At 39.8% G+C, this 25,330-nt stretch overlaps 1 protein-coding gene and 1 long non-coding RNA gene across 2 annotated transcripts; both read right to left on the bottom strand.

The window, feature by feature from the left end:
• Positions 1-7,537: 7,537 nt before the first annotated feature.
• On the bottom strand, positions 7,538-10,292 carry LOC128133162 (uncharacterized). The gene is made up of 2 exons (XR_008231340.1): positions 9,977-10,292; positions 7,538-7,897 (listed from the first exon to the last, which is right to left on the bottom strand). It is a non-coding gene; the product is annotated as an uncharacterized LOC128133162 (long non-coding RNA).
• A 1,686-nt stretch (positions 10,293-11,978) lies between these two features.
• LOC111909577 (late embryogenesis abundant protein Dc3) lies at positions 11,979-12,839 on the bottom strand. The gene has a single exon (XM_023905366.3). It carries the CDS (start codon positions 12,746-12,748, stop codon positions 12,239-12,241), a length of 510 nt encoding a protein of 169 aa, XP_023761134.1. The 5' UTR covers positions 12,749-12,839; the 3' UTR covers positions 11,979-12,238.
• Positions 12,840-25,330: the final 12,491 nt, after the last annotated feature.

Here is a 25,330-nt window from a genome sequence, read left to right as displayed (position 1 = left end):
TGAAACATGTATATTAAATATCATCCATCATTTTCAAAGGAGCCACTCTATAGTTCTTGAAACAATGAAAATAGGCCGAACCACAATAAAATCCAGCTCCAAATCACCTTCGTGTACTCACAACCAAAGAAAAGGTCCTCCACATAATCCTCAATCTTGTTACAGAAGCTACAAAATGACGGACTGCTCGAAACCCCTCTATTAATAAGATTGACAGTAGTCAGAATTCGATCCACACGAAACAATTAAATTTGATTTAACCTACTTGAAGCTCGTGTCACCTGCCTACCAATCCAAATCCGAAATGATTGTCCTAAGGGACTTGACTTTGCACACTTCAGAACTATCTCCCAGCCACCTCTAGCAGATCAACAATCCCTATAAAACGAAAACTAACCAGCAAAACATGTAACTCCTCCAACTGGCTGGTTTCTATGCTCCTCCTTGAGTTTCTGCACCATTCCCACATAAGTTGAAAATCTGCTTCAACCATTAACCTAATCCTGTTTGAGACAAAACCATTTTTATTGGAATCCTCCACATAAATATTAACCAATGTTTAATTAACAACCGCTTCGAACCGCCTGGTTGAACTGTTTGGACTGCAAATCGGGAAAGAAAACGGTTTAAGTTTAACTAGCACTTTTATGTTATATTTATGGATCCAAGACCGTTTTTACAAAAAAAGAAAGAAAAAGAAACAGTTAACAATAAACCGTTAAAACTAGATTCAACCGGTTAAATTGAATAAAATAAAAACAAACTTTGATAAACTATGATGATTGTCTTTTTCATATAAATTTAAATATCGTTGTGTATATCTTTTGTTTGATTATCATTTACAATTTTTTTTGTTATTTCAGAGAGTGAACTGTTGAATATGCGACAATCTGGTAATATTTAACTCTGATTTTTAATTTATATGGCCTCAAAATGGCAATAACTTATTTGTATTGAATCTTTGATAAGTTTTTATCGATAGCTTAAATGATTAAATGACGTGATTTTGTTACAAAAATGATAAAAGTTATGAAACTTTTTAATGCATTTGTATTCATTTAAGTTATATTATTTATATTATATATTATATTTTTCTTTATGTATTTGAATTGATGTAATATGTATGTAATTATATATATATATATATATATATATATATATATATATATAGAGAGAGAGAGAGAGAGAGAGAGAGAGAGAAAGCTAGGTTCAAATGTTTTCAACAAGTATTGTGTGCCTCTAACAACCAAATCAGAACTAAGCAAAAATAAATTCAATAATAAATCAGAAAAGGGTATAATAGTAATCTTGGCTACATTTAATTTTGGTAAATATTTAAAATGTTTAATGTCCAGGGAAACTAGTTTGTTAACCCTAGAAAAACACTCACCATTCGTCCTTAAATTGCTTCTTCAATCTTCACCATCGACTCATTCATTATACCAGGAGAAGAAACCCGCCATGGCGGCCATCATCTCCACTATCAATCATCAGGTGAACGGCATTTTTTCTATTGAGTGATTTTCGAGCAAACACCACCGAGGTCCTCACCTGCGACGAATGGCTGCCGACCGGACTCCCATCGGACCCGCTTTCCCCTCGTTTTCTTCCTCTGAGGTTCCCATCAACCACAGAGGTCAAAAGGCTCGTCTTCGCTACTAATGCTGCTTGCAAAGCCCATACCTCACACCTTGTAGCCGGAAGAGACGAGCAAAACTTTGCTTCTTCTCCCTTTCGGCCCTGTCGACCCCGGGAGACGACCTCCATCTCGCAATCAATTGACGAAAATGGTGCCGCCTGTAAGCCTTCCTTTTCCCCCTCTTCGTTCATCTGTTCCGTTCCTTCATGACCTCCTTTGTGAATGATTCGTATCCCTTACTCAATCAACCAAATGACAAACAGGACATAAAAGCCCTAAATTGGTTTAAGTTTGGGCCATCACCAGAGCATAACTTAGCCGACAATACAGAACCATAAGACAACTATTGAACAACAAGACCACAGGTTTGATTTAATGTTTATGTGATTCTTTTTAATCTATATTTTATGTCTTTGGTTCTTAGTTAATGCATATACAATGACATATACTACTCTAATTTGTATTTGTGTTTTGGTTTTATTAAAATAATGGATATAAATAACACATACTGAAGTGCACTCTATGTGTTTGTGTTTATGCCTAAGAGAAGACAGAATGACAACTAAGACTAATGATTGATAATTGTATGAATTACAAATGCAGGAAGAGTGAAGCAATGTGGTTAAGAAGTTGGACGATCCTCGAGGGGGAGTCGTTCATTAGGTTTGTTTTTCTTTTTATCTGCAGCTTGATCTTGATTTCTCTTATTGATAATCAACCTCCTATCCAAGAAATTATTCCCTAATCTAAATCCGTGGAGACACACGATCATTTTTTAAATCAGTGGAATTTTTATACATTAATTGTTTATCCCATTCTTAAAGAATCAGATAGTGAGAAATATCAATTCTTCTCTTTGACTTTTGAATAGATACTTTGATTATAAAAGTCTATTTCAGTAATTGGTTTGGAATTGTTTTTATACTTGTTCTGCTATGTTTTATTGTAGTGATTTTGAATATAAAAGTCAATTTATGTTAGAATCTTGTTATGCATATAATGGCTTTAGCTGTTTTGTTTTTCTAAACCATTTGAATTGAGTAAAATTATATAAAAAAAAACTAAAAACTTCTGAGTTTTGTAGATAATAAGAAGAAAACAAAAACTAAAAGTTGGTGTGTATTTTTTGTGGTTATGTAAGCAGGAACATGTGTTTCTTTCAAATATTCATGATTTAAATATTCTGTTGGAATTTAATGTATGTTAGGATGATGCAGAAATGATGAGGTAACTTATGAAAAAAAGATATGTGAGAGAATGAAGAAAAACAACAATATTCTTTCAGAATTTCGGGATTCAACATACAAAAACAACAATATTCTTTCAGTATTCAAGAATTCAAGAAGAAAACATGGAAAACGAGAGTATTCTAGCAGAATGTTGTTATTTTTTAAGAATGTTATTCATTTTTTGTTGATATTCTTTTAGAATATTTATAACTATATTAAAATGTATAAGACTTTTAGTCTGTAAGAATATGTATGAATTTGTATTTAAGTTCGGATGTATAAGAATATATTAGAATGTTTGTTATTTTTCAACATCTTATTAAAGAATCTTGTTTTTCTTCAATAATATTCTATTAGAATAAAATTCTGAAAGAGTATCATTCTAACAAAAAATATTCTGATAGAATAAAATCGGTAAAAATTAAAATTGAATTAATTAAAAAATTCAGATTTTTTTAAATTAGGAGAACTAATCATCCCTAATAATCTGAAAATTTCCTTTTATAAATGTAGTTAATTGTCCAAAATACCCTTTTGCTAAAAATTGTGTGATTATATGGTACATGTTACCCCATTGTAATATCATACACTCTCAAATTATGTCCATTGATTAATTTCATCCGTTGGTCCAGATCTGTGCATTATGGCACACAATACTTAGTAAAAACAAAATAACCTAAGCCTATATATATATATATATATATATATATACACACACACACACACACTAGGTTATAACCCGTGTACTACACGGGGTCTACATAATAAAACAACTTTAAAAATTAATAGACGTAATAATAATTAATAATAGATTCGGAAAGAGTTAGTTTTTTAGAAACTTGGGTTTTTGTCTGTAACTGTATACTTGTTAATTTAAATTTATAGAGTACTTAAAATACCAACATACTTACACACACAAACACAAATAATTTTTATGCTATTTATTTTGCGCTGGCATTTAATTTCAAGTAACCCATTGAATCAGGCTAAAGATAAGTTAGCGATGAATATTAACGAAATACAAAATGATATTTTCAGATAAGATAAGATTGAAATTAAAATTTTCAAATTCATAACTCTACAAAGATTTGTTTGTACACAACATTTCATTTCTCAGGTTTAATAAATAAATGCCAATAATAATTTACTAATGAACAAACAGCTTGGAAATCTCAATCTTATACTAAATCACTAAAAGAACAATCATAGTTGAAATCTAGAAACTATGAGAAACTATACCTAATCCTTACTAAATCTACCAGCATCATGAATTCCTTTGTACATTTCTCTTTTTTCATGGATACAGTCATTACATATATAGATGCACACCTGTTGTTCAAAAATAATTAGAACATAGTTTAATGGGAATAATATATAAAGAAAACATGCATACTCTTCACAAATTTTCCGGCTTACCTATTCTCTTTAGTGGTTAAACCATTGTACTCTTTTAAATTTTAACCATTAAAGAAACATTGTTTTGATAACCAGGTTCTGAAAAGATGAAAGACATAAAAGAAGAACATATTCTCACCTTTTACGAACGGAAGTTAACCAAATTGCAATGTCATTTTACTTATGTAATCATGTATAAGTATTCTTTTTAAGAGAATCTCTCTTCCAAAAATATTAATGTGGAAATAACCATATTTGAGAATTACCAAATTTTTAGCAGAATATATAAATATGATCGCATCAATCTCTAATAACTTTAGTAAATGGTGAAGATAAAAGGGTATGTTACCTAAAACTATTCTCCTTCATGATAAAGAAAGAAGAGAGTGTATTTTCTTACAAATTGAAGTATTTACCCTAGCTTCACAGTCTCTTTGAAATGAAAGGACTCAGCATAGGTTAGATCTATACCCAGATCTATGAAATCAACACACATATATAGTTAAACACACACACACACACATCGTTAAACACACACATTCAGTTTGAGAGATGGTGGCGGTGGGTTTGTATCTGTAGGCTAGAAACATGGGCGAGAATGGAGAAAATGAAACACATACACAGAAACAGGAAGATGGAAAATGTACATAAGATCGCGTACAAAAATGGTTCACATACACAACAACACATAGTTTTAGTTTTTATTTCAAGCTGCAGATACTGATTTACAGTCCACTTAAGCCATAAACCATCAGGTAGATAGATAAATGACAACAAATCCACATAAACAAAAAAAGCATCAATAACATAGCAATTGTTTTGAACTTATTAGAAGAATATGCAGATAAGATTTCGTTCGTGCATTTCATCAAACACTTCTTGTGTACGTGAAAGGTCCAATATATTCAAAAGACCAATAAATATGAAGAAATAAGCCAATGCATACCAGAAACTTAATAAGCGAGGATGTTTCCAGTGAGACGATGAAGATTTTAAGGATCAGTGACATCATGAAGTTTCTTGTATAGTTGCAACAATATACAAATTAGAATGATAATGCCTGTAACATTTCAAATGAACATTGTTCTTTATCAACCTTCCAGTAATACCAATATTCCATTTAATAGACAAATAGGTAATTTTAACTCACAAAAACCAACAAAGAAAAACCCACCGTTCATCCAGTTTTGAGGAGTCTGGGTATACATTTTCGATTGAAGAAAAACTCACCATCCAGGACACTAAAAGTTAGAAGCGGGTGAAGAGAAGCGTGGGGGGAGGGGGGCAAGGGTGTGTTATTCTTGTTCGTATCATGAAGTAAACTCGGTTATAGGGAAAAAAGAGATGGAGGTGTGAAGGTGGCTGGCGGTGGTGGAGTAAAAATTCAGATTTGATCGAATTCACATCTTTAAGCGATTAATAGAAAAAGAAGTGATTTGAAAATAGGTTTCAATCAAAAATATAAATCAATCCGTTTATCTCATCAATTTGCAGATATAGAGGGATATAGTGCGCAACTTACGACCATAATTTCGGGATGGGTTTGAATTTTGATTTTGATTGTAAACATTTTACTGAGATGAAGAAAATGGGTGAAGTTTGAGCGGGAAAAGAAGATCCAGGTGTATAAGAAATCGACACGTGGCAAATAAGGGGTATAAGAAGAAGACACCTAGCAAGTAGAGGATTCTTTTATTAAGATAGGATATATATATATATATATATATATATATATATATATATATATATATATATATATAGAGAGAGAGAGAGAGAGAGAGAGAGAGTTAGGTTCAAATGTTTTTACTATCTATTGTGTGCATGTAGGATTGATTCTGGACCAATCATTTTATTTATTTTAAGAAAGTAATTAATGAATATTAAATGCTGAAGATTTAATTAATACTCATTATATCTTCAACATTTATATGCATTAATTACTTTCTTAAAATAACTAAAATGATTGGTCCAGAATCAATCTTACATGCACACAATAGATAGTTAGAACAAAATAACCCAACCCTATATATATATATATATATATATATATATATATATATATATATATATATATATATTGAATATTAATTTCGATTTTGAAAAAGCTTGGTATCCCTCTTGATGCGGTTGGCTTGGGGGACAATTTTATTTTGGAAAGATGAAGATACGTTCCGTTAAATATTATATGGGAATATGACTTATTAAGGTAATTAACTTTTCGGTATGTTCACATTTGGGTAACTATCTTTTTTTGTACACATCTAGGTAACAAACTTGTTCTTCTGAACTTGCTTTCATGTTTGCTCATTTATTAAATAATTGAACTTCACGTCGAACAATTCACGAACAGTTTGCTGTAAGTCTGATTCGTTTATAGCCCTAATATCTGAACAAAACAAACTAGTATTGTAACTATTCTAGTTACATTGGTGTTACCCATTCATGTAAACAACTAAAATAAATCCGCATACCAACATCAAATTCTTTTTCAAGTGAAGTTACAGCACATTATCATTATTATTTGTCCTTTATATTTAATAAATTCCCAATGGGGTAATTATTGTACTTTTGAGTTCAAGACATGGGCTAAAGTTGGGTTATTGGGAGAATAACTTATTAGAGGGAAATATATATATATATATATATATATATATATATATATATATATATATATATATATATATATATATATATATATATGAGTTAGGATTAAATATAAATCACAAATATTGTGTGAATGTATGACAAAATTGTGATCATTAGATTAAAAAGAATTAATGATTATGATCTTAGGCAACATATTATTATCATGGTATAGCATTTACAATATAATTTGACTTAATTAATGATAAGGACAAATTTGACATTTTATTAAGAGAGAGGAAATTTAATATTATTTATATTCTAGGCAACTAATTCAAATATAATTAATAAAAATGAAAGAAGTCTAGGATTTTATTCAAAATATTCAAATTAAATTAAATTTTTTGGGAATACGATTTTTATTCAACAGGTTCAAATTTGGTTTCTAGTTCATTCTCTTAGATTTTTATTTCATTGAGGAGATAATTTTAGAATCAACATTCTTAAAGAATACTAATGCTTATTTTCAAGAATAATAATTTGCATCAAAAAAATAAAACTATTATTACAAAATATAAATGCAAAAATATGTATTCTTAAAGAATAAATATGAACCGTGTCTTTAATTCCAACCATTCTTTAAAAAATGAATGCGAAAGAATGAGAAGAATGAGTGAGTTAAAATTGATAGTGATATATAATTTCACAAAGCACATATATTATTAAAGAATAAAACTAATGTTAATATCTTCTCAAATTTTGATACAAGTATATTCAATAAGAATTAAAAACTTAATTAATGCTAGTAATATTGTTGAAATAAAATACATTCTTGAAAAGAAATATGAGATATTTTTTAGGAATAAAGTGCATCTGAAAGAATACAAACTATAAAACAAAAACAATCATTCTAAAAAAATATACACAAAATATTAATGAACATGAGTTGTGTTTTGACAGTGGTGATGGCTGATGATCGGTTGTGTATGGGTGTTGATGGTTGTTTCTCCGATTGAGAATGATTAGTCATCCTTGCATGTTATCTATCTACCTGCAAAAAATTGTCTACCATCAAGATTTCATCATCCCAAACCATCATTTTCAGCCATTCTTAATTCTTTAAGAATTAGAACTCATTCTTTAAGAATCAAAAGATAATTATTTAAGAATACGCTGGTTATTAAAAATATTAATATGATATTGCACTTCTCGAAATAATGCCCAATTTCTTATTCACTTTTCATATATTCTATTCGACTCCAAAACCAATATTTTCTTTTGCAAATTAACAATTCCAATACGTATTGAAAACATACAAATATGAAATTACTAACGTGGGTTTGTTTATATACAAATGCTTGTTAAATATCATTTATGCAAAAAAAAAAGGTGCAGAATGGGAATATTGTGACCTTGAGAAAAGAAAGAACACTATCACGTAGGGGTGAGCATTTGGACCGGTGGACCGGACCGGACCGGTGAACCGGACCGGATCAGACCGTTTTTTTGGACCCCCGGGCCGGTTCTCGGTTCTAAGATTTCTCGTCGGTCCGGTCCGGTTTTTTTCCCGGTACGGTCCGGTTTTTACCGGGTTTAGAACCGGTTGGACATGATTAAGATTTTTGTGACGTTTTTTAAACGCAGATAACTCATTCGTTTTAAGTCGGATTGACCTGCGGTTTTTTCCAACATTTAGTTTACAGTTTGTACATGAATTTAGACTATAATTTTGTTTATGTTGGTATTATATTCACCGTGTTACAATCCTTCAAAGTAGAGCTATCAAAGCTGAAAAAATTCAGCTTTTCAGCAACATTTTGTAAGCTGTGACGTTTTTTAAACACCCATGACTCATTCGTTTTAAGTCGGATTGACCTCCGATTTTTTCCAACATTTAGTTTACAGTTTGTAGATGAGTTTAGACTATAATTTTGTTTATTTTGGTATTATATTCACTGAGCTACAATCCTTTAAAGTAGAGCTATCAAAGTTGAAAAAATTCAGCTTTTTAGCAAGATTTTATAATCTGTGACGTTTTTTAAACACCCATAACTCATTCGTTTTAAGTCGGATTGACCTACGGTTTTTTCCAACATTTAGTTTACAATTTGTAGATGAATTTAGACTATAATTTTGTTTATTTTGGTATTATATTCATTGAGTTACAATCCTTCAAAGTAGAACTATCAAAGCTGAAATATTTCAGCTTTTTAGTATTATTTTATACTATAATTCCGAGTCCGCGTTTAGCACTTGTGGTACAGTTGTAAGTGAGTATCAAACTAGTTTATCGACATTGATAGTTGAAGCTTTTTTATGCACCCAAGATTGGGTGATAAAGTTTACAAATCCGATAGTTGACAACGTTGGTGACATCTTGAACGATGATGATATAACTTTGGGTAAAAAAATTACAATCTTTATTCTTTTTTTATACAATTATTACTTTTTATTAAATACTAACAACATTTTCATTTGTGTTTATGTAGAGATTGCACAAGCTTTAAATATGTTACATATGGATGACAATGATATGGGGAAGAGGCCAATGAAAGATTAGATTATGAGTTTATGAAATTTGTTAGTTTGATTGATTTTAAAGTTTAAACTATGATTTTTGTTGTTACGGTAATACTTTTGTATGTTTGTCTTAAAATTATTTAACTTTTGTTGGTGAACTTGATTTATATGTTAGTTGCTTTTATTTGTAAAATTAATTTTTGCAAATTGCAAGTTATAATATTATACATCAATGTATAGATTAGTTAGGCATGAAACGGAAACATATTAATTTTGCAAGTTATAATATTATACATCAATGTAGATTACTTATTATACTCTATGCAATTAAAGTTGTACCGGTCCAAACGGGTCCAAAAACCGGAAAACTTGGACCCGGACACGGACACGGACACGGACACGACTCATCCGGTCCGGTCCATGGTCCACAAAATTCTCCATAACCGGTCCGGTCCGGTTCGGTCCGGGCCGATCCAAATGCTCACCCCTACTATCAAGGGATGAAGAAACACTGAAAAATGAGGTGATCGTCACATAAACACGTAGAAACACCAGCAAAAAAAAATCATAAAATAAGATACCAAGAAATCATAAATCAAAATTATCATACCAATAAATCAATAATAACACAACCAATTGAACTGATTAGTACATATGTTTGTGTCTGCTGCCATAAGAATGGTGCAGAGATCAGAGTGTGTCGATCTTTGATCATAATAGAGCGGTCGGAGATTGTCGTCGATGGACAATGGCGGAGCGGCCAAAAATTGAGCCGGCAACCGACCATGACGAACGGACGCCCGATTATGAAGTCACCGGTAATGGAAAAGTAGATCAGACATCGTTTCTGTTTTATGTCTTTATGGAAAAAGGGTTGTTGACGCTTGGTGAAAGTTAATTGGGGGTGAGGAACGAGTGGTACAAGATATGAAGATAATAGCTGGATTGTTACGTAATCAATTAGTTTACCATAATTAAATAAAACCAGAGTTACTATTATACCCTTTATCAAATGATTGGTCTAGATTGAGCCACACGTTCACACAATAGTTATCATTTTTATATGAACCTAACTCTCTCTCTCTCTCTCTCTCTCTCTCTCTCTATATATATATATATATATATATATATATATATATATATATATATATATATATATATATATATATATATATATATATATATATATATATATATATATATATATATATATATATATATATATATATATATATATATATATATATATATATAAAGAACTTATAAATTCTAAAAACCAAAAACCATATCGTCTGTTAAACTAAACAAGTGGTTTTTTAAAAACATTAACTAAGATTTTACTCCTTGCGCGTTGCGGCCAATAATGGATTTAAGTATAATAACCATTTCAGTAGCAATAAGTTAAGAAGAACTTAAGTCGTTAAACAACAAAAGTCACATCCAATTAACAGGGCCGGGCCAAATGTATATGGGGCCCGGGAAAAAAGAAAAAAGGATCCCTAAAAGATAAATATAATAAAGATTCAAAAAAAAACTATTTATTATTGACTATAAACACATTCAATTAACAATAAGAAGCAAGCCAAATTGTTTATCTTTTGAGCTAGTTTGAGTTTGAACCAACTTCAGACCCTAAAAATCATTTTGGTAATAATTTTTTTATATATATATACACTATATAGCCCATAAATTTTGGGCCCCCAAGAATCGTGGGCCCTGGACAGTCGCCTGAGTTGCCCACCGTCTGGACCGGCCTGCCAATTAAATTGGGTCCAGTTAAATTGGGTAAATTGGGATGACTGTTAGACTAAACAAGTGGCTTTTAAAACATTAATTAGGATTTTAGTAGCGATGCGGCGACAATAATAGATTAAGTATAATAACCATTTCAATAGCAAAAAGTTCAGAAGAAGTTAGTCGTTAAACAACAAAAGTCAGGTACCACAGCCATGTATAGAGACAGGAGGACTTAAATTGCCAAAACACAGAAGTCTGAGACGTAACACGTGGATAGGAAAATTAGATTACGTATAGGCCAGGGGATGAAAACTATATTTTTTAAAGTTGAGGGGTAGTAACTATAAAAAAAACAAGACGGGAGTTTATAAAAATGAAAATTAATAAATGAAAGGGGTGGAAATGATAACTTAGGACGTTTTTCAAGGTTGAAGGGGGTAAAAGTGTAATTTTGAAAAATAGAGAGTATAAAATATCCTTTTGCAAACTAAAGGAAAAAAGTGACAGAAAAGAAAATGCAAGGACTAAATAGTAAAAAAGAAACTTTTTAGTATAGCCAAAATAAAATTGTCCCCCAACCAAGCCAACCGCATCAAGAGGGATCCCAAGCTTTTTCAAAATCGAAATTAATATTCAAGATCTTAAGCCAAACCTTCATAATCGTTTTTGGCAATAGGCTTCCCATCCACATGAATGGCCCTCGCATTTGAACCGAAGAAGTGAAGAACATTGCCATCCGCCTTCAACCTCCCTCACCATTTAGCAAGACCATTTTAGCCCTATTAATTTTTGTATGACCATATCATAAGAGACGCAAAATTACTTTGAACACATGTTCTGAAATACTCTACAGTTTTTTGGGTGCAATGCCAAGATAAAAAGAGGAAAATTTTATAGAAAATCAAAAGCCATTTATAGAAAATCCCCACTTTATTTGCGATGTGAAGTATCGAGAACTATGAGGACACCAAGGTGGTAAGACATACGTATATGATCACACCAGTATTCTCTATACATACACCCACCAACCTAACATTAAAAAAAAAAAAAACAAACAAACGAAAGGGAACAATAAAAACCATCCCTCGAAACAACTAAAAACGCAATATAATATCACACCACCACCATTCAACGTCTAGTAGTTGGTCCTCCGGGTGGTGGTGGTGGTAGTATCAAGGCCACCGGTAGTGCCAGTGGTGTGCTTATCACCACCTTCATTCTCCCCGAATCCAAGAGTACTCTTCACAGCATCCGCAGCACCTTGAGCCATATTCTTCACCTGCTCTCCAGTCCTCTGCATCACCCCTCCGGTCTTCTCTTTTCCACTCTCAGCAGTTTCTTTAGTCCACTGTGCTGTATCCGAGGCTTTGTCCTTGGTGGCTTGACCAATCTGCGACGCCTTGTCCTTGGTGGCTTGACCCATTTCCGACGCTTTGTCCCTCGCAGCTCCGGCCTTATCTGACACGTAGCTTCCGGTCTGGTCTGTGGACTCTTTGGTCCGGTTCCAGGCGGCTCCCGCCGTGTCGGACGTCTTGTCTTTCCCTTGCTGCGCCTTGTCCCTCATTGTCCCCATCATCTGACCGGTCTTCTCCTCGGTTCGGCCTTTGACTTCGCCGGCTCTGTACTGCTGATCGTGAGACGCCATTCTTGAAGTGAGTTTTCGGTTGATCGGAAAACTTTTGAGTGTGTGTGTTTTTTTTTTCTGTGAGATTGTGAGAATTTGTGTAATTCAAAGATGATTTAGTAAGCAGGAGAACAGTCGGTTTATATAGAGATGCATGTGAGTTGAGTGCGTGACACGTGTATTTAGCATTCGACGCGTGTCATGGTTACGTGCCCTCTTAAATCATTTTTATTTTTTAACGATTAGCCTCCTCATGTCTCATCTTTTCTCGCAATTAATAAAAAAGTTAAATATTCTTTTGCATGCGTATCTTCAGTACGTTTTTTTTTTCTTACTCTAACTATATATGTGAATAAAGTGATATTATATGCCTAATAATGTTTATGTTTAAGAAAATTTATATATAACTTAGAGATGTAAAGAAAATGAGTACGTTTATTGTATTACGCAGTAACTTTTAAAACTACAAAAAAATCGTTTTATTAGGATGAGTTTATTTTGGCAAGTTTGATTAAACATCATGGACGGACGCAGAAATACACAGTAGGTGTTGCCGCGGTTGAAGAGGTGTTGCCGGTGCATGAAAAATAGGCAAAAAACCAAAAAAATCGTAATGTTTTCCATTGCGTACGGGAAAATTAGGTGTTGTCGGTGCCACACCGGGACACCAAGTAAAACCGTCCCTGTTAAACATACATAATTCAAAATAAATTTTTAGATAATTGACATATACTTTATAAGATATAAGGTGTATTTTTTTTAAATAAATTGTAACATGATTTAGAACCGAAAAATCTTGAAACTTAAAAAATCTATCCGGTAGAAACTTTTTTTTATGGGAATCATTTTTATTTTTTAACGGTTAGGCCTCATCGATGTCTCATCTTTTTGCAATTTCCGGTGGGGCCCTGAGCACCAGATGGTATTCGAGACCCTCAGACAACGACTTTGCAAGACTCCAGTCTTGACTCTCCTGGAGGAGGTTAAGGATTTTGTAACATTTTGTGATGCATCCATCACGGGACTAGGAGCGGTACTCATGCAGAGAGGACGTGCGATAGCCTACGCGTCGCGACAGTTGAAGCCGCACGAGACGAGATACCCTACACATGATCTAGAGTTGGCTGCGGTGGTATTCACTCTCAAGATTTGGAAACACTATCTCTATGGGGTCCGTTGTACCATATACACGGACCATAAGGGCCTGAGACACATCATGGATCAGCCGAACCTAAACATGAGACAACGCAGGTGGCTGGATGTTGTCAAGGATTACGACTGTGAGATCCTTTACCACCCGGGTAAAGCGAACGTGGTTGCAGACGCTCTGAGCCGCAAGTCAACTGGATCTGCTACTCCGACGACATGTATAAGGATATTAGTGGATTCTCCACTAGTTAGTTAGATTGATCAAGGTTCAAGGCAATCTCCTTAGATCAAGAACAGACTCGGCGAGTTGTTCATACAACTCGGCGAGTCGCAGCATAAGTGTTCTTCAGATGAAGATGGACTCGACGAGTTGTTCATACAACTCGGCGAGTCTTAGCATAAGTGTTCATCGGATGAAGATGAACTCGACGAGTTGTTCATACAACTCGGCGAGTAGGATGAAGGACTTGAATATTGGTTAAGAAGGTGAACCCGTCGAGTCGTCGCCTAACTCGACGGGTAGGATCGGGATTCAGGGCAGTCGTTTGGGTAGGGACTCGGCGAGTTGGAAAGCCAACTCGGCGAGTCGGGTCAACTGAAAGTTGACTCTGACTTTGGCTTAGGGCATGGCCAGGGGTAAAATGGTCATTTTACCCAAGGGTCAGTGAGCAGTGTTTGATTGAGTATGTTGTGAGAATTGCAGCCGGAGGATTTCCGGAGCAGCAGCAGCAACAGTAGGCAGTCAGCTCCCGATCAGATCAGCAGCTACTTCGAGGTGAGTTACCTTCCAGTAGCGGTGGGTCTACGACCACAATGCCGGCCCACCAGTAGGAGTTATTCGTAGATGTTTGTCTCTGTGATATTCATCTAGTTATTGCCTGCGTTATGTTATGTGCTAGTATGTTATGATGCTATGTGTTAGTGACATTAGAGGGGAGATAGTCCCCGAAGTATCCGGTCGGTAGGACCGAAGGGGAGGCCAGCACCCAGATATGCTAGGCAGTATCCGGTCGGTAGGACCGAAGGGGAGGCCAGCACCCAGATATGCTAGGCAGTATCCGGTCGAAAGGACCGAAGGGGAGGCCAGCACCCAGATATGCTAGGCAATGTCCGGTCGAGAGGGCCGAAGGGGAAGGTCGGGCACCCAGATATGCCTGACGTTATATGTATGTTATGAGATTATTTGGTATGTGGTACGATGGGGGAACTCACTAAGCTTTGTGCTTACAGTTTTTAGTTTTGGTTTCAGGTACCTCCTTAGCTAGGGGAAAGGAGCCGGCGCGGTAGCAGCATGTCACACACACACACTCTCCAGTTTCTGCATTTACGAGCTTCGCTGGGATTTGTACTCTGATATTTTGACTGAATGTATGAATTGGCTTTTAGACATGGTTCACTTTGTGTTATGATTTGATCAAACAATGTTTTCAGTTATTAATATTTTCTAAAGTAATGTTTTTAAAACAAAATTTTTGGTCGTGAAAATTGGGTCGTTACAAGTTGGTATCAGAGCCCTGATTTGAGGGATTCGGACACACCCTCGGGAGTGTCTGAACTCAAATCGAGGGATTAAAAGATTTTCTAAAGGAAAAATGTTTTCTAAAATTGAGAAAAGAGTTTTGAGAAAGAACGAAGTGTGTGATGTGCGCGACCGGCCGAGCTCAAGTAAGTATCCCCAAAGTACCCATACAAGTTTATGTTATGTTTATCAGCTTTTGTAGAACATCATGCTAGAATAGGACTAAGGATCTAGGAGTGATGCCTTATGTGCCTGCTCAGTGTGTTTCAGTTGTATGAGAACTTGCATGCTAGTTATTGAGTAGACAGTAAGTAGGATAGCCTGATTAGGTTATGCCTGGTAGTATGGGCTTAGCACTTTATGCTAGCTCAGTTCCTGAAAGTAGATGGAGTTCATTGAGATTGTTACCCTTATCTGAATGCTGCTTGCTTCATGCTACGTGGGACTCTGAATAATAGGAGTTAGCCATTAGGCGAATACGTCACGTCACATGTGATCAGGGTTGAATAATCTTAGAGTGCCGGATTTGATCCTACTGCACAGCTCTTGTTTGAGTCCAACCGTGGTAGGGACAAGTCGGGTACTCGAAGGATTATCTGAGCCTCGTCACATGTGACGGTATTCGGGTAATGGCTAATTGGCATTACAAGGAGGCCTGCAGCAGCTGAGGACTGGTTAGAGTGGAATTAGAGATTTCCCTAGGGCAAGCCTAGGATGAGTATAGCAGTGATCAGCAGTAGTGAAAGGGATCTGGTGGAGTCGAGGCATTCCTTGAAGAAGGTACGGATAGATGTGGAAGGTAGTATGCGCCCGTACTACTGAAAGCAGAGGATCCGTACCCGAACCAAGGAAGGCCAAGATAAGACCAGAGAACTTGTAAGTAGTTGTGATCCCTCAGGAAGTATCAGTATCACTAATGATTGTTGTGATGTATTGCAGAATGGTGGTACTTCGATCGAGGCCGGTTGATGGCGGTTCAGGAGAGGGGTCAGGTTCGGGATCAGGTTCCGAGCCGATTGATGAGGGACTACGCGAGTTCATCGCGTCAGAGATCACTAGGGGTATCCTTGAGTCGACTCCCATTATCTTTGGGTCGATCAAGGAAGGGATCATGGAGTTGATGGAGGATCGCCTTCGGGCATTCAGGAGTGACATGGCATCTAGCCAGTCAGGATCTCGCACGCTGTCCTTCAAGGACTTCAGGGGAAGTGGTGCGCCAGATTTCCATGGGGTGAAAGACCCCATTGCTGCCAGGCGATGGATTGCAGACATCGAGTCTGCCCAGTTGACTAGCTTCTGCCCCGAGGGGTCGAAGGTGAGGTATGCAGCAGGATGTTTACGGGACCGAGCCCGGGATTGGTGGGAGTCAGTGGGTGACTCGTTGGGAGCCTCAGCTATCGAGGTGATGACCTGGTCGGACTTTGTGACCAGGTTCAGGGCAGAGTTTGCGCCGGCTGTCGAGCTTCAGCAGCTGGCCAGGGAGTTTCTAGACATGAGGCAGACGACGGAGACTGTGACGGAGATCACCGCCAAGTTCGGGGAGAGGGCTTTGTTGGTGCCCCAGTATGCTGGTGACGAGGACATGAGGAGGACTCGTTATCATGATATGCTACGAGCTGACATCCGGGAGCATGTTAGCTTTTCGGCTTGCCCTACCCTGGACTCCATGATTGCCAGGGCAAGGGAAAGGGAGATAGATTTGGAGCACATCCGGAAACGGAAACTAGAGGAGGGTCAGGCAGGAGGGGCTTCGGGGAAGAAGCCCAAGGGATTTGATGCGGGGACGAAAGGCCAACAGGGACGGGGACGCTGCAGGAAATGCGGCAAGGCGCACGAGGGGGCATGTAGGATGGGATCATCAGGCTGCTACAAGTGCGGCAAGTCTGGGCACATCAGCAGGGATTGCATTGCCCTGGCAGCAGTTATTCAGACATCAGAGTTGTTGTGTTTTCACTGCAACCAGAGGGGCCACAAGAAGGCCAATTGCCCCCAGTTGATAGTTTCAGCGCCGGTGAAGGTGCCAGCTCCAGCGACTCTGCGGATCGCGGATGGCCGGCAGGGCAAGGCAGAGGCTCCAGTGGTGAAGAGCCGAGCATTCCAGCTGACTACCGAGGAGGCACGCGCCGCACCCGATGTGGTGACGGGATCGTTCCATGTGAACGGCCTCCCAGTCCAGGTGTTATTTGATTCGGGTGCATCCCGATCATTCGTTTCCCTTGCGCTTAGCAAGAAGTTTCATGAGTCATCGGGCGAGTTAGATTGCCCTTTGGAGGTGGAGATTGCTGACGAACGATCGGTGCGAGCATCGATGGTATTTCGAGATTGCGTGTTGCGTTTGTTTGAGGAGCGCTACTTGGTAGATTTGGTTCCCATTCCGTTGCGTGGGAACAAGGTGATTATAGGCATGGATTGGCTGAGCCCTAATGGGGCGGTGATAGATTGCACGCAGCAGCTAGTGCGGGTCAGGACCCCAAGCGGGGGAGAGTTAGTGATTCATGGAGAGAGGCCTCAGTGTGGACCCACTGTATGTTCAGCTGCGAGGGCTAGGCGCTACCTTCAGCAGGGATGTGCAGGATATGTCGCGTATGTGATGGATACCCGGGAGGCGGGTACGGCGACAGTGAGCGAGGTTCCGGTGGTCCGAGACTTTGCAGATGTTTTCCCAGAGGAGCTTCCTGGGATACCTCCGGAGCGACAGGTGGAGTTCAGGATTGACCTTGTTCCTGGCGCGGCTCCGATAGCCAAGGCGCCGTATCGGTTGGCTCCTCCCGAGATGCAGGAGTTGGCTACGCAGCTGCAGGAGCTGCTGGACAAGGGATTTATTCGTCCGAGCAGTTCACCCTGGGGAGCCCCGATTCTGTTTGTGAAGAAAAAGGACGGGTCGCATTGGATGTGTATAGATTATCGGGAGCTGAACAAGGTAACGGTGAAGAACCATTACCCGCTTCCGAGGATTGATGACCTCTTTGACCAGCTTCAGGGAGCATCTTGTTTCTCCAAGATTGATTTGCGTTCGGGTTATTATCAGATGAGGGTCAGGGAGGAGGATATGTAGAAGACCGCGTTTCGGACGCGCTATGGCCATTATGAGTTCGTGGTGATGCCGTTTGGGCTCACCAATGCTCCTGCCGCGTTCATGGACCTCATGAACCGCGTGTGCAGACCGATGCTGGATCGTTCTGTGATAGTCTTTATCGATGACATCTTGGTTTATTCCAAGACCCGGGAGGAACATGAGGAGCATCTGCGAGAGGTGTTAGAGACCCTGAGGAGGGAGAGCTTGTATGCCAAGTTCTCCAAGTGTGAGTTTTGGTTGCGCGAGGTGCAATTTCTTGGACACCTCGTCAACCAGAATGGGATTCTGGTCAATCCGGCCAAGGTCGAGGCTGTGATGAGATGGGAGGTTCCGAAGTCTCCATCTGAGATTCGGAGTTTCCTGGGATTGGCAGGCTACTATCGGAGATTTATCCAGGATTTCTCCAAGATAGTCGTACCCCTGACGCAGCTGACGAAGAAAGCCGTGGTTTTTCGGTGGGGACCCGAGCAGCAGGCTGCATTTGAGACATTGAGACAGAGATTGTGTGAGGCGCCGATCTTAGCCCTGCCAGAGGGCGTAGAGGATTTTGTGGTTTATTGTGATGCATCCATTTCTGGGTTGGGCGCGGTACTGATGCAAAGGGGGCATGTCATTGCCTACGCTTCGAGGTAGCTCAAGCCTCACGAGGCGAACTACCCGACGCACGATTTGGAGTTGGGGGCGGTGGTCTTGGCCCTCAAGATTTGGCGGCATTACCTCTACGGGGTTCGATGTACCATCTACACGGACCACAAGAGTTTGAGGTACCTCATGGATCAGCCGAATCTGAACATGAGGCAGCGTCGATGGTTGGACGTGGTGAAGGATTATGATTGTGAGATCCTTTACCACCCGGGGAAGGCCAATGTGGTGGCCGATGCGCTTAGCCGCAAGGCGGCGCCTATCAGGGACGTTTGTTTGAGGATGACCGTGGTGACTCCCCTGTTGGAGCAGATTCGGGAGGCTCAGCAGGAGGCTATCAAGGAGGAGCATCGGAAGAGCGAGCGCGTGGTGGGTCAGGTTTCCTCCTTTGATTATGATAGTCGAGGACTTTTGACACTACACCGTAGGGTGTGGGTGCCGTATCACGGAGGCGTGCGCCAGATTTTGATGGAGGAGGCGCACAAGTCCCGATTCTCTATTCATCCCGGGGCAACGAAGATGTATAGGGATCTTCGTCTAGACTATTGGTGGCCCTGCATGAAGCGGGATGTGGCATGGTATGTCGAGCGATGTTTGACCTGCAGGAAGGTCAAGGCCGAACATCAGAGACCGCATGGCAAGATGCAGCCGTTGGATATTCCACTGTGGAAATGGGAAGATATCACGATGGATTTTATCACGAAGCTTCCCAGGACCGCCCGTGGAGTGGATTCGATTTGGGTCATCGTGGATAGATTGACCAAGAGTGCTCACTTTATTCCGATTCAGGAGAGCATATCGGCCGAGAAATTGGCCGAAATCTATATCAGGGAGATTGTGGCACGGCATAGGGTGCCAGTATCGGTGATCTCGGACAGGGATGTGCGTTTTACTTCCAGATTTTGGAAGAGATTCCATGACGAGTTGGGCACTCGTCTGCATTTTAGCACCGCCTTTCACCCACAAACAGATGGCCAGAGCGAGCGGACCATCCAGACTCTAGAGGATATGCTGCGGGCGTGCGTGCTAGACTTCGGTGGTAGCTGGGATACCTATCTTCCCCTGGCCGAGTTCTCCTACAACAACAGCTATCACGCGAGTATCGACCGCCCTCCCTTCGAGATGTTGTACGGACGGAGGTGTAGGACCCCGATATGCTGGGGTGAAGTTGGCCAGAGGATCATGGGGAGCACCGAAGTGGTGCTCAAGACGACTGAGAGGATCCAGCAGGTCCGGAGCAGGCTTCAGACTGCTCAGAGTCGGCAGAAAAGTTATGCCGACAAGCGTCGATCCGATTTGGAGTTCCAAGTCGGGGATATGGTTCTCCTGAAAGTGTCGCCCTAGAAAGGCGTCATTCGATTCAGGAAGCGGGGCAAGTTGGGCCCGCGATTCATCGGACCGTTCAGGGTCGTAGCCCGGGTGGGCAAGGTAGCGTATAGGCTGGATCTGCCAGCCGAGCTCAGCCAGATCCACAGCACTTTCCATGTTTCTCAGTTGCGAAAGTGCCTAGTGGACTATTCTGTAGTAGTACCTTTGGAGGATATTCAGGTTGATGACAGCCTGAATTACATTGAGCGCCCAGTCGCAATCCTCGACAGGAAGTCGAAGGATTTGAGGAACAAGAAGGTGGAGCTAGTGAAGGTGCAATGGCAGCACCGCAAGGGTTTGGAATGGACTTGGGAGCCGGTGGACGAGATGATGGAGCATTATCCCGAGCTGTTTCAGGATCGAGCAACAGACTTCGAGGACGAAGTCTAAAATAAGTAGGGGAGATTTGTAGCACCCGGTTCCTGGTACGTAAATGTTATTTGAGTATTTCCTTTCTTTTAGCATTGGACTCGGCGAGTCATAGGTCCGACTCGCCGAGTAGACGCGGGACCCGGGACACGTTTAAGTTGGCGACTCGGCGAGTCCATATCCTGGACTCGGCGAGTCATAGCTGTTGGATGAAACCCTAAGTTTCAGGGGTTTGCACCCTATTTAAAGGACTTATCAGCCCCAAGCCAACCCCCATTCACCCTTAGAGTCCTGTATCCCTCGTTCTAAGCTGTTCCTTGAGAGTTTGAGGCTATTGTGTGTGTTTTTTTTGAAGATTTGGAAGGAGGAAGGAAGTAGATCCAGAAGAAGGGAAGCCATCCAGGCATTATTGTGTTCTTCCAGCAGTTCCTTTGAGGTATAACCCGTTTTCCCCATGATTCTATGCTTAATACTTCATTTGGGTCTTTCTTGGTCAAATCCCCAAGCTTGTATGTGCATTATATGTCGTAATAAGATGTTTGACCTCTGGATCTAGGCAAGATTGAGCTCCAGGAGCTCAGATCTGTTAGCTTTAGGGCCCCATGTTGCTTGATAGCCCTAGATCTACCCTTTTGAGACATTTTGATCCCTAAAATCCATATTGGTGAATATCCACACGTAAAGTTGGAAACTTTACGTGTGATTCGTGTCCTAGAAGTCCAGATCTATGAATGGCATGGACTGGAATCGAGCAAATCTTCGTTTTTAGTGGGTGCATGGCAACGACTCGGCGAGTCGTTCATATGACTCGGCGAGTCTATTTGCGAGTCTCCGAGTTTGTCCCCTTTTCGTAGTGTCGAGTGAGCAGTGAGTCACGGGGTGTGACTCAGTGAGTCGGAAGCTTAACTCATCTATGGAGGTACTCGGCGAGTCAATGCCCCGACTCGGCGAGTTCAAGGCAATCTCCTTAGATCAAGAACAGACTCGGCGAGTTGTTCATACAACTCGGCGAGTCGCAGCATAAGTGTTCTTCGGATGAAGATGGACTCGACGAGTTGTTCATACAACTCGGCGAGTCTTAGCATAAGTGTTCATCGGATGAAGATGAACTCGACGAGTTGTTCATACAACTCGGCGAGTAGGATGAAGGACTTGAATATTGGTTAAGAAGGTGAACCCGTCGAGTCGTCGCCTAACTCGACGGGTAGGATCGGGAGTCAGGGCAGTCGTTTGGGTAGGGACTCGGCGAGTTGGAAAGCCAACTCGGCGAGTCGGGTCAACTGAAAGTTGACTCTGACTTTGGCTTAGGGCATGGCCAGGGGTAAAATGGTCATTTTACCCAAGGGTCAGTGAGCAGTGTTTGATTGAGTATGTTGTGAGAATTGCAGCCGGAGGATTTCCGGAGCAGCAGCAGCAGCAGTAGGCAGTCAGCTCCCGATCAGATCAGCAGCTACTTCGAGGTGAGTTACCTTCCAGTAGCGGTGGGTCTACGGCCACAATGCCGGCCCACCAGTAGGAGTTATTCGTAGATGTTTGTCTCTGTGATATTCATCTAGTTATTGCCTGCGTTATGTTATGTGCTAGTATGTTATGATGCTATGTGCTAGTGACATTAGAGGGGAGATAGTCCCGAAGTATCCGGTCGGTAGGACCGAAGGGGAGGCCAGCACCCAGATATGCTAGGCAGTATCCGGTCGGTAGGACCGAAGGGGAGGCCAACACCCAGATATGCTAGGCAGTATCCGGTCGAAAGGACCGAAGGGGAGGCCAGCACCCAGATATGCTAGGCAATGTCCGGTCGAGAGGGCCGAAGGGGAAGGTCGGGCACCCAGATATGCCTGACGTTATATGTATGTTATGAGATTATTTGGTATGTGGTACGATGGGGGAACTCACTAAGCTTTGTGCTTACAGTTTTTAGTTTTGGTTTCAGGTACCTCCTTAGCTAGGGGAAAGGAGCCGGCGCGGTAGCAGCATGTCACACACACACTCTCCAGTTTCCGCATTTACGAGCTTCGTTGGGATTTGTACTCTGATATTTTGACTGAATGTATGAATTGGCTTTTAGACATGGTTCACTTTGTGTTATGATTTGATCAAACAATGTTTTCAGTTATTAATATTTTCTAAAGTAATGTTTTTAAAACAAAATTTTTGGTCGTGAAAATTGGGTCGTTACAGAAGCAATCTAAACGAGAATCGAAGGTCTCGTCATTAGTAGTGCAACGATAAAAAGACAGACGAAAACGGACGTCAGATGAAGCAGTTATGAATTTATAACGGAGTTTTCCTGTCCCGGCCTACTAAAAATAAATAATAAAAATAAAGTCAAAATTAGCTGACGGAGTCTAAACGAAAGTTGTAGAGCGTAGTCTCAGCTACGTGTGGATATAAAGAACGTCAAAAATGGAGCTTGTATGCGAAAGTTACGTAACTTTGAAGTGTGCTTAATCGAGTACGCCCAACGTAATTTTGGAGTACGCCCAACGTACACGGAACCGCCTCAACTACGCATGCAATGACGTCACTCGAGTACATACGCATGCAATGACGTCGCATACGCCCAGCGTAAGGCCTAGTACTCCCAGTGTACCTAGATTTACGCCCAGCGTAATCCCAGATTCAGCACCCTATAAATAGAATGCGAGGCTGCCTTATTTCTTTGCTCATTTTTTTCTTCTTTATCTCTCGTTTTGCATCTTTTTGCGTGCAAGAAATATCCCGAAGCCCCGGTATCATTACCGAGCCCCGAAGCAAGTCCCGAAGCCCCGGAGATCCCGAAAAGTGCAATTCCCGAGCCGAAGCTCTGCCTGCGAGAAGCCAATTTTTTTTGTGAATATCTTCCAGATCTACTGAAGAATACTACTTCTACAAGCCGTAGTACCGTCGGATCATCTTCTGATCAAGTGAGTGTGTAGTTACTTTCTTCTAACACATAAATATGAAGTATTTGCATTGAAATGTGTGTTATGTGTTTATATACTATTGTTTATTTGAGATAAGTGTGGAATGGATGTTTTATATGGTTTTTAAATGAGTTAAACTGTATATGTATTTTATATCTACTAATATGTTGGGTAGAACATGGGTAGATGAGATAGTTGGTATGTGATAAAATAATGAGGTAAATGACGAGGTATGTAAGATGATTAAAGAATAATATTGGTAGATGCACCAAATAGAGAATGTCATAATACTAGCAGATGCGCTTAAGAATAATATTGGTAGATGCACCAAATAGAGGATGTCATAATACTAGCAGATGCGCTTAAGAATAATATTGGTTGATGCACCAAATAAAGAATGTCATAATACTAGCAGATGCGCTTATAGGATAATGTCGGCAGATGCTCCCAAAAGAGAATGTCATAAAGCTGGCAGTCGCGCCTCATAGTGTATGACGTAATCCTGGCAGAGGCGCTTAAAGGATGATGTTTGTAGATGCGTCTTATGTGGCAATAGATTTTGTGCCAATTCCTTAGGTCAATCCTTAGGAATAAATGAATGGCAGGTAGTTGAATTCTTAGGGTAAATTCCTAAGAAATAAAGAAGATAATGGGGATGGGTAATTGGATTGATTGTTTGATGGTTGAATATAATAATTATATTATTGTTGGTTGAAAACTCTATATGCTCACCAGGATCCCAAGCCCGACCCACTCAGTTTTCTTTGCATTAAGAGTATAAGTTGGTGGACTTGATGAGAGATTTTGAATTATAGATCAGTAGTTATAAATGACTTTTGTAAGGTCTATTTTTTTTACTGTTTATGCTTTTGGTCTCTATCGGAACATGGCATCCCGAGCTTTTGTTATTTAATGAAAATACATTTCTTTAAAGAAATGCTTCGATAAATTCTTATCACATTTTGTTTTGGGAACAAATTCCGCAACTGTTTTCTTCAAGAGATTACTCTGATTTTAAAAACAAGCATAAAAAAATTGGTATTTTCTGGCCGTGAAATTGGGGATGTCACAGAATTACATAGAGAGGCCAATGGACGTTCTAGAGAGGAAGGTGAAGGTTATGTGGAATAAGTAGGTACCTTTGGTAAAGGTACAGTGGGAGCACATGAGGGGATCCGAGTGGACATGGGAGCCGGAGGCTAAGATGCGGGAGCACTACCCAGACTTGTTTGCCGCAACAGACTTTAAGGATGAAGTCTAGTTCAAGTGGGGGAGAATTGTAACGCCCCTACTCCCAGGTATAAGTTTTAAAACATTATATACACATTTATGGCCCTACTCGACGAGTTGGTTGCCCCAACTCGTCGTGTAGAGGCGGGTTAGCCCGCGTGGATTATTGGACCTACTCGACGAGTCGGAGGACCCGGACTCGACGAGTAGGAGCTGGAAGATGAAACCCTAATTTTTAGGGTTTGCACCCTATTTAAAGGACCTTAAGTCCTTACCTCCAGTCCCTTACCACCTCTTGACGGCCATAAGAAACCCTAATCGCTATTAACCTTGTTCTTGAGTGT

The sequence above is a fragment of the Lactuca sativa genome, chromosome 1 (assembly GCF_002870075.4).
Source record: "Lactuca sativa cultivar Salinas chromosome 1, Lsat_Salinas_v11, whole genome shotgun sequence".
Lineage (NCBI taxonomy): Eukaryota > Viridiplantae > Streptophyta > Magnoliopsida > Asterales > Asteraceae > Lactuca > Lactuca sativa.
The sequence above is the reverse complement of the archived record's forward strand: the minus strand, read 5'-3'. Positions and strand labels throughout refer to the sequence as shown.

What these genes read in the sequence shown, in the direction of transcription:
- LOC111909577 (XM_023905366.3), bottom strand. Translation starts at nt 12,748, where the DNA reads ATGGCGTCTCACGATCAGCAGTACAGAGCCGGCGAAGTCAAAGGCCGA.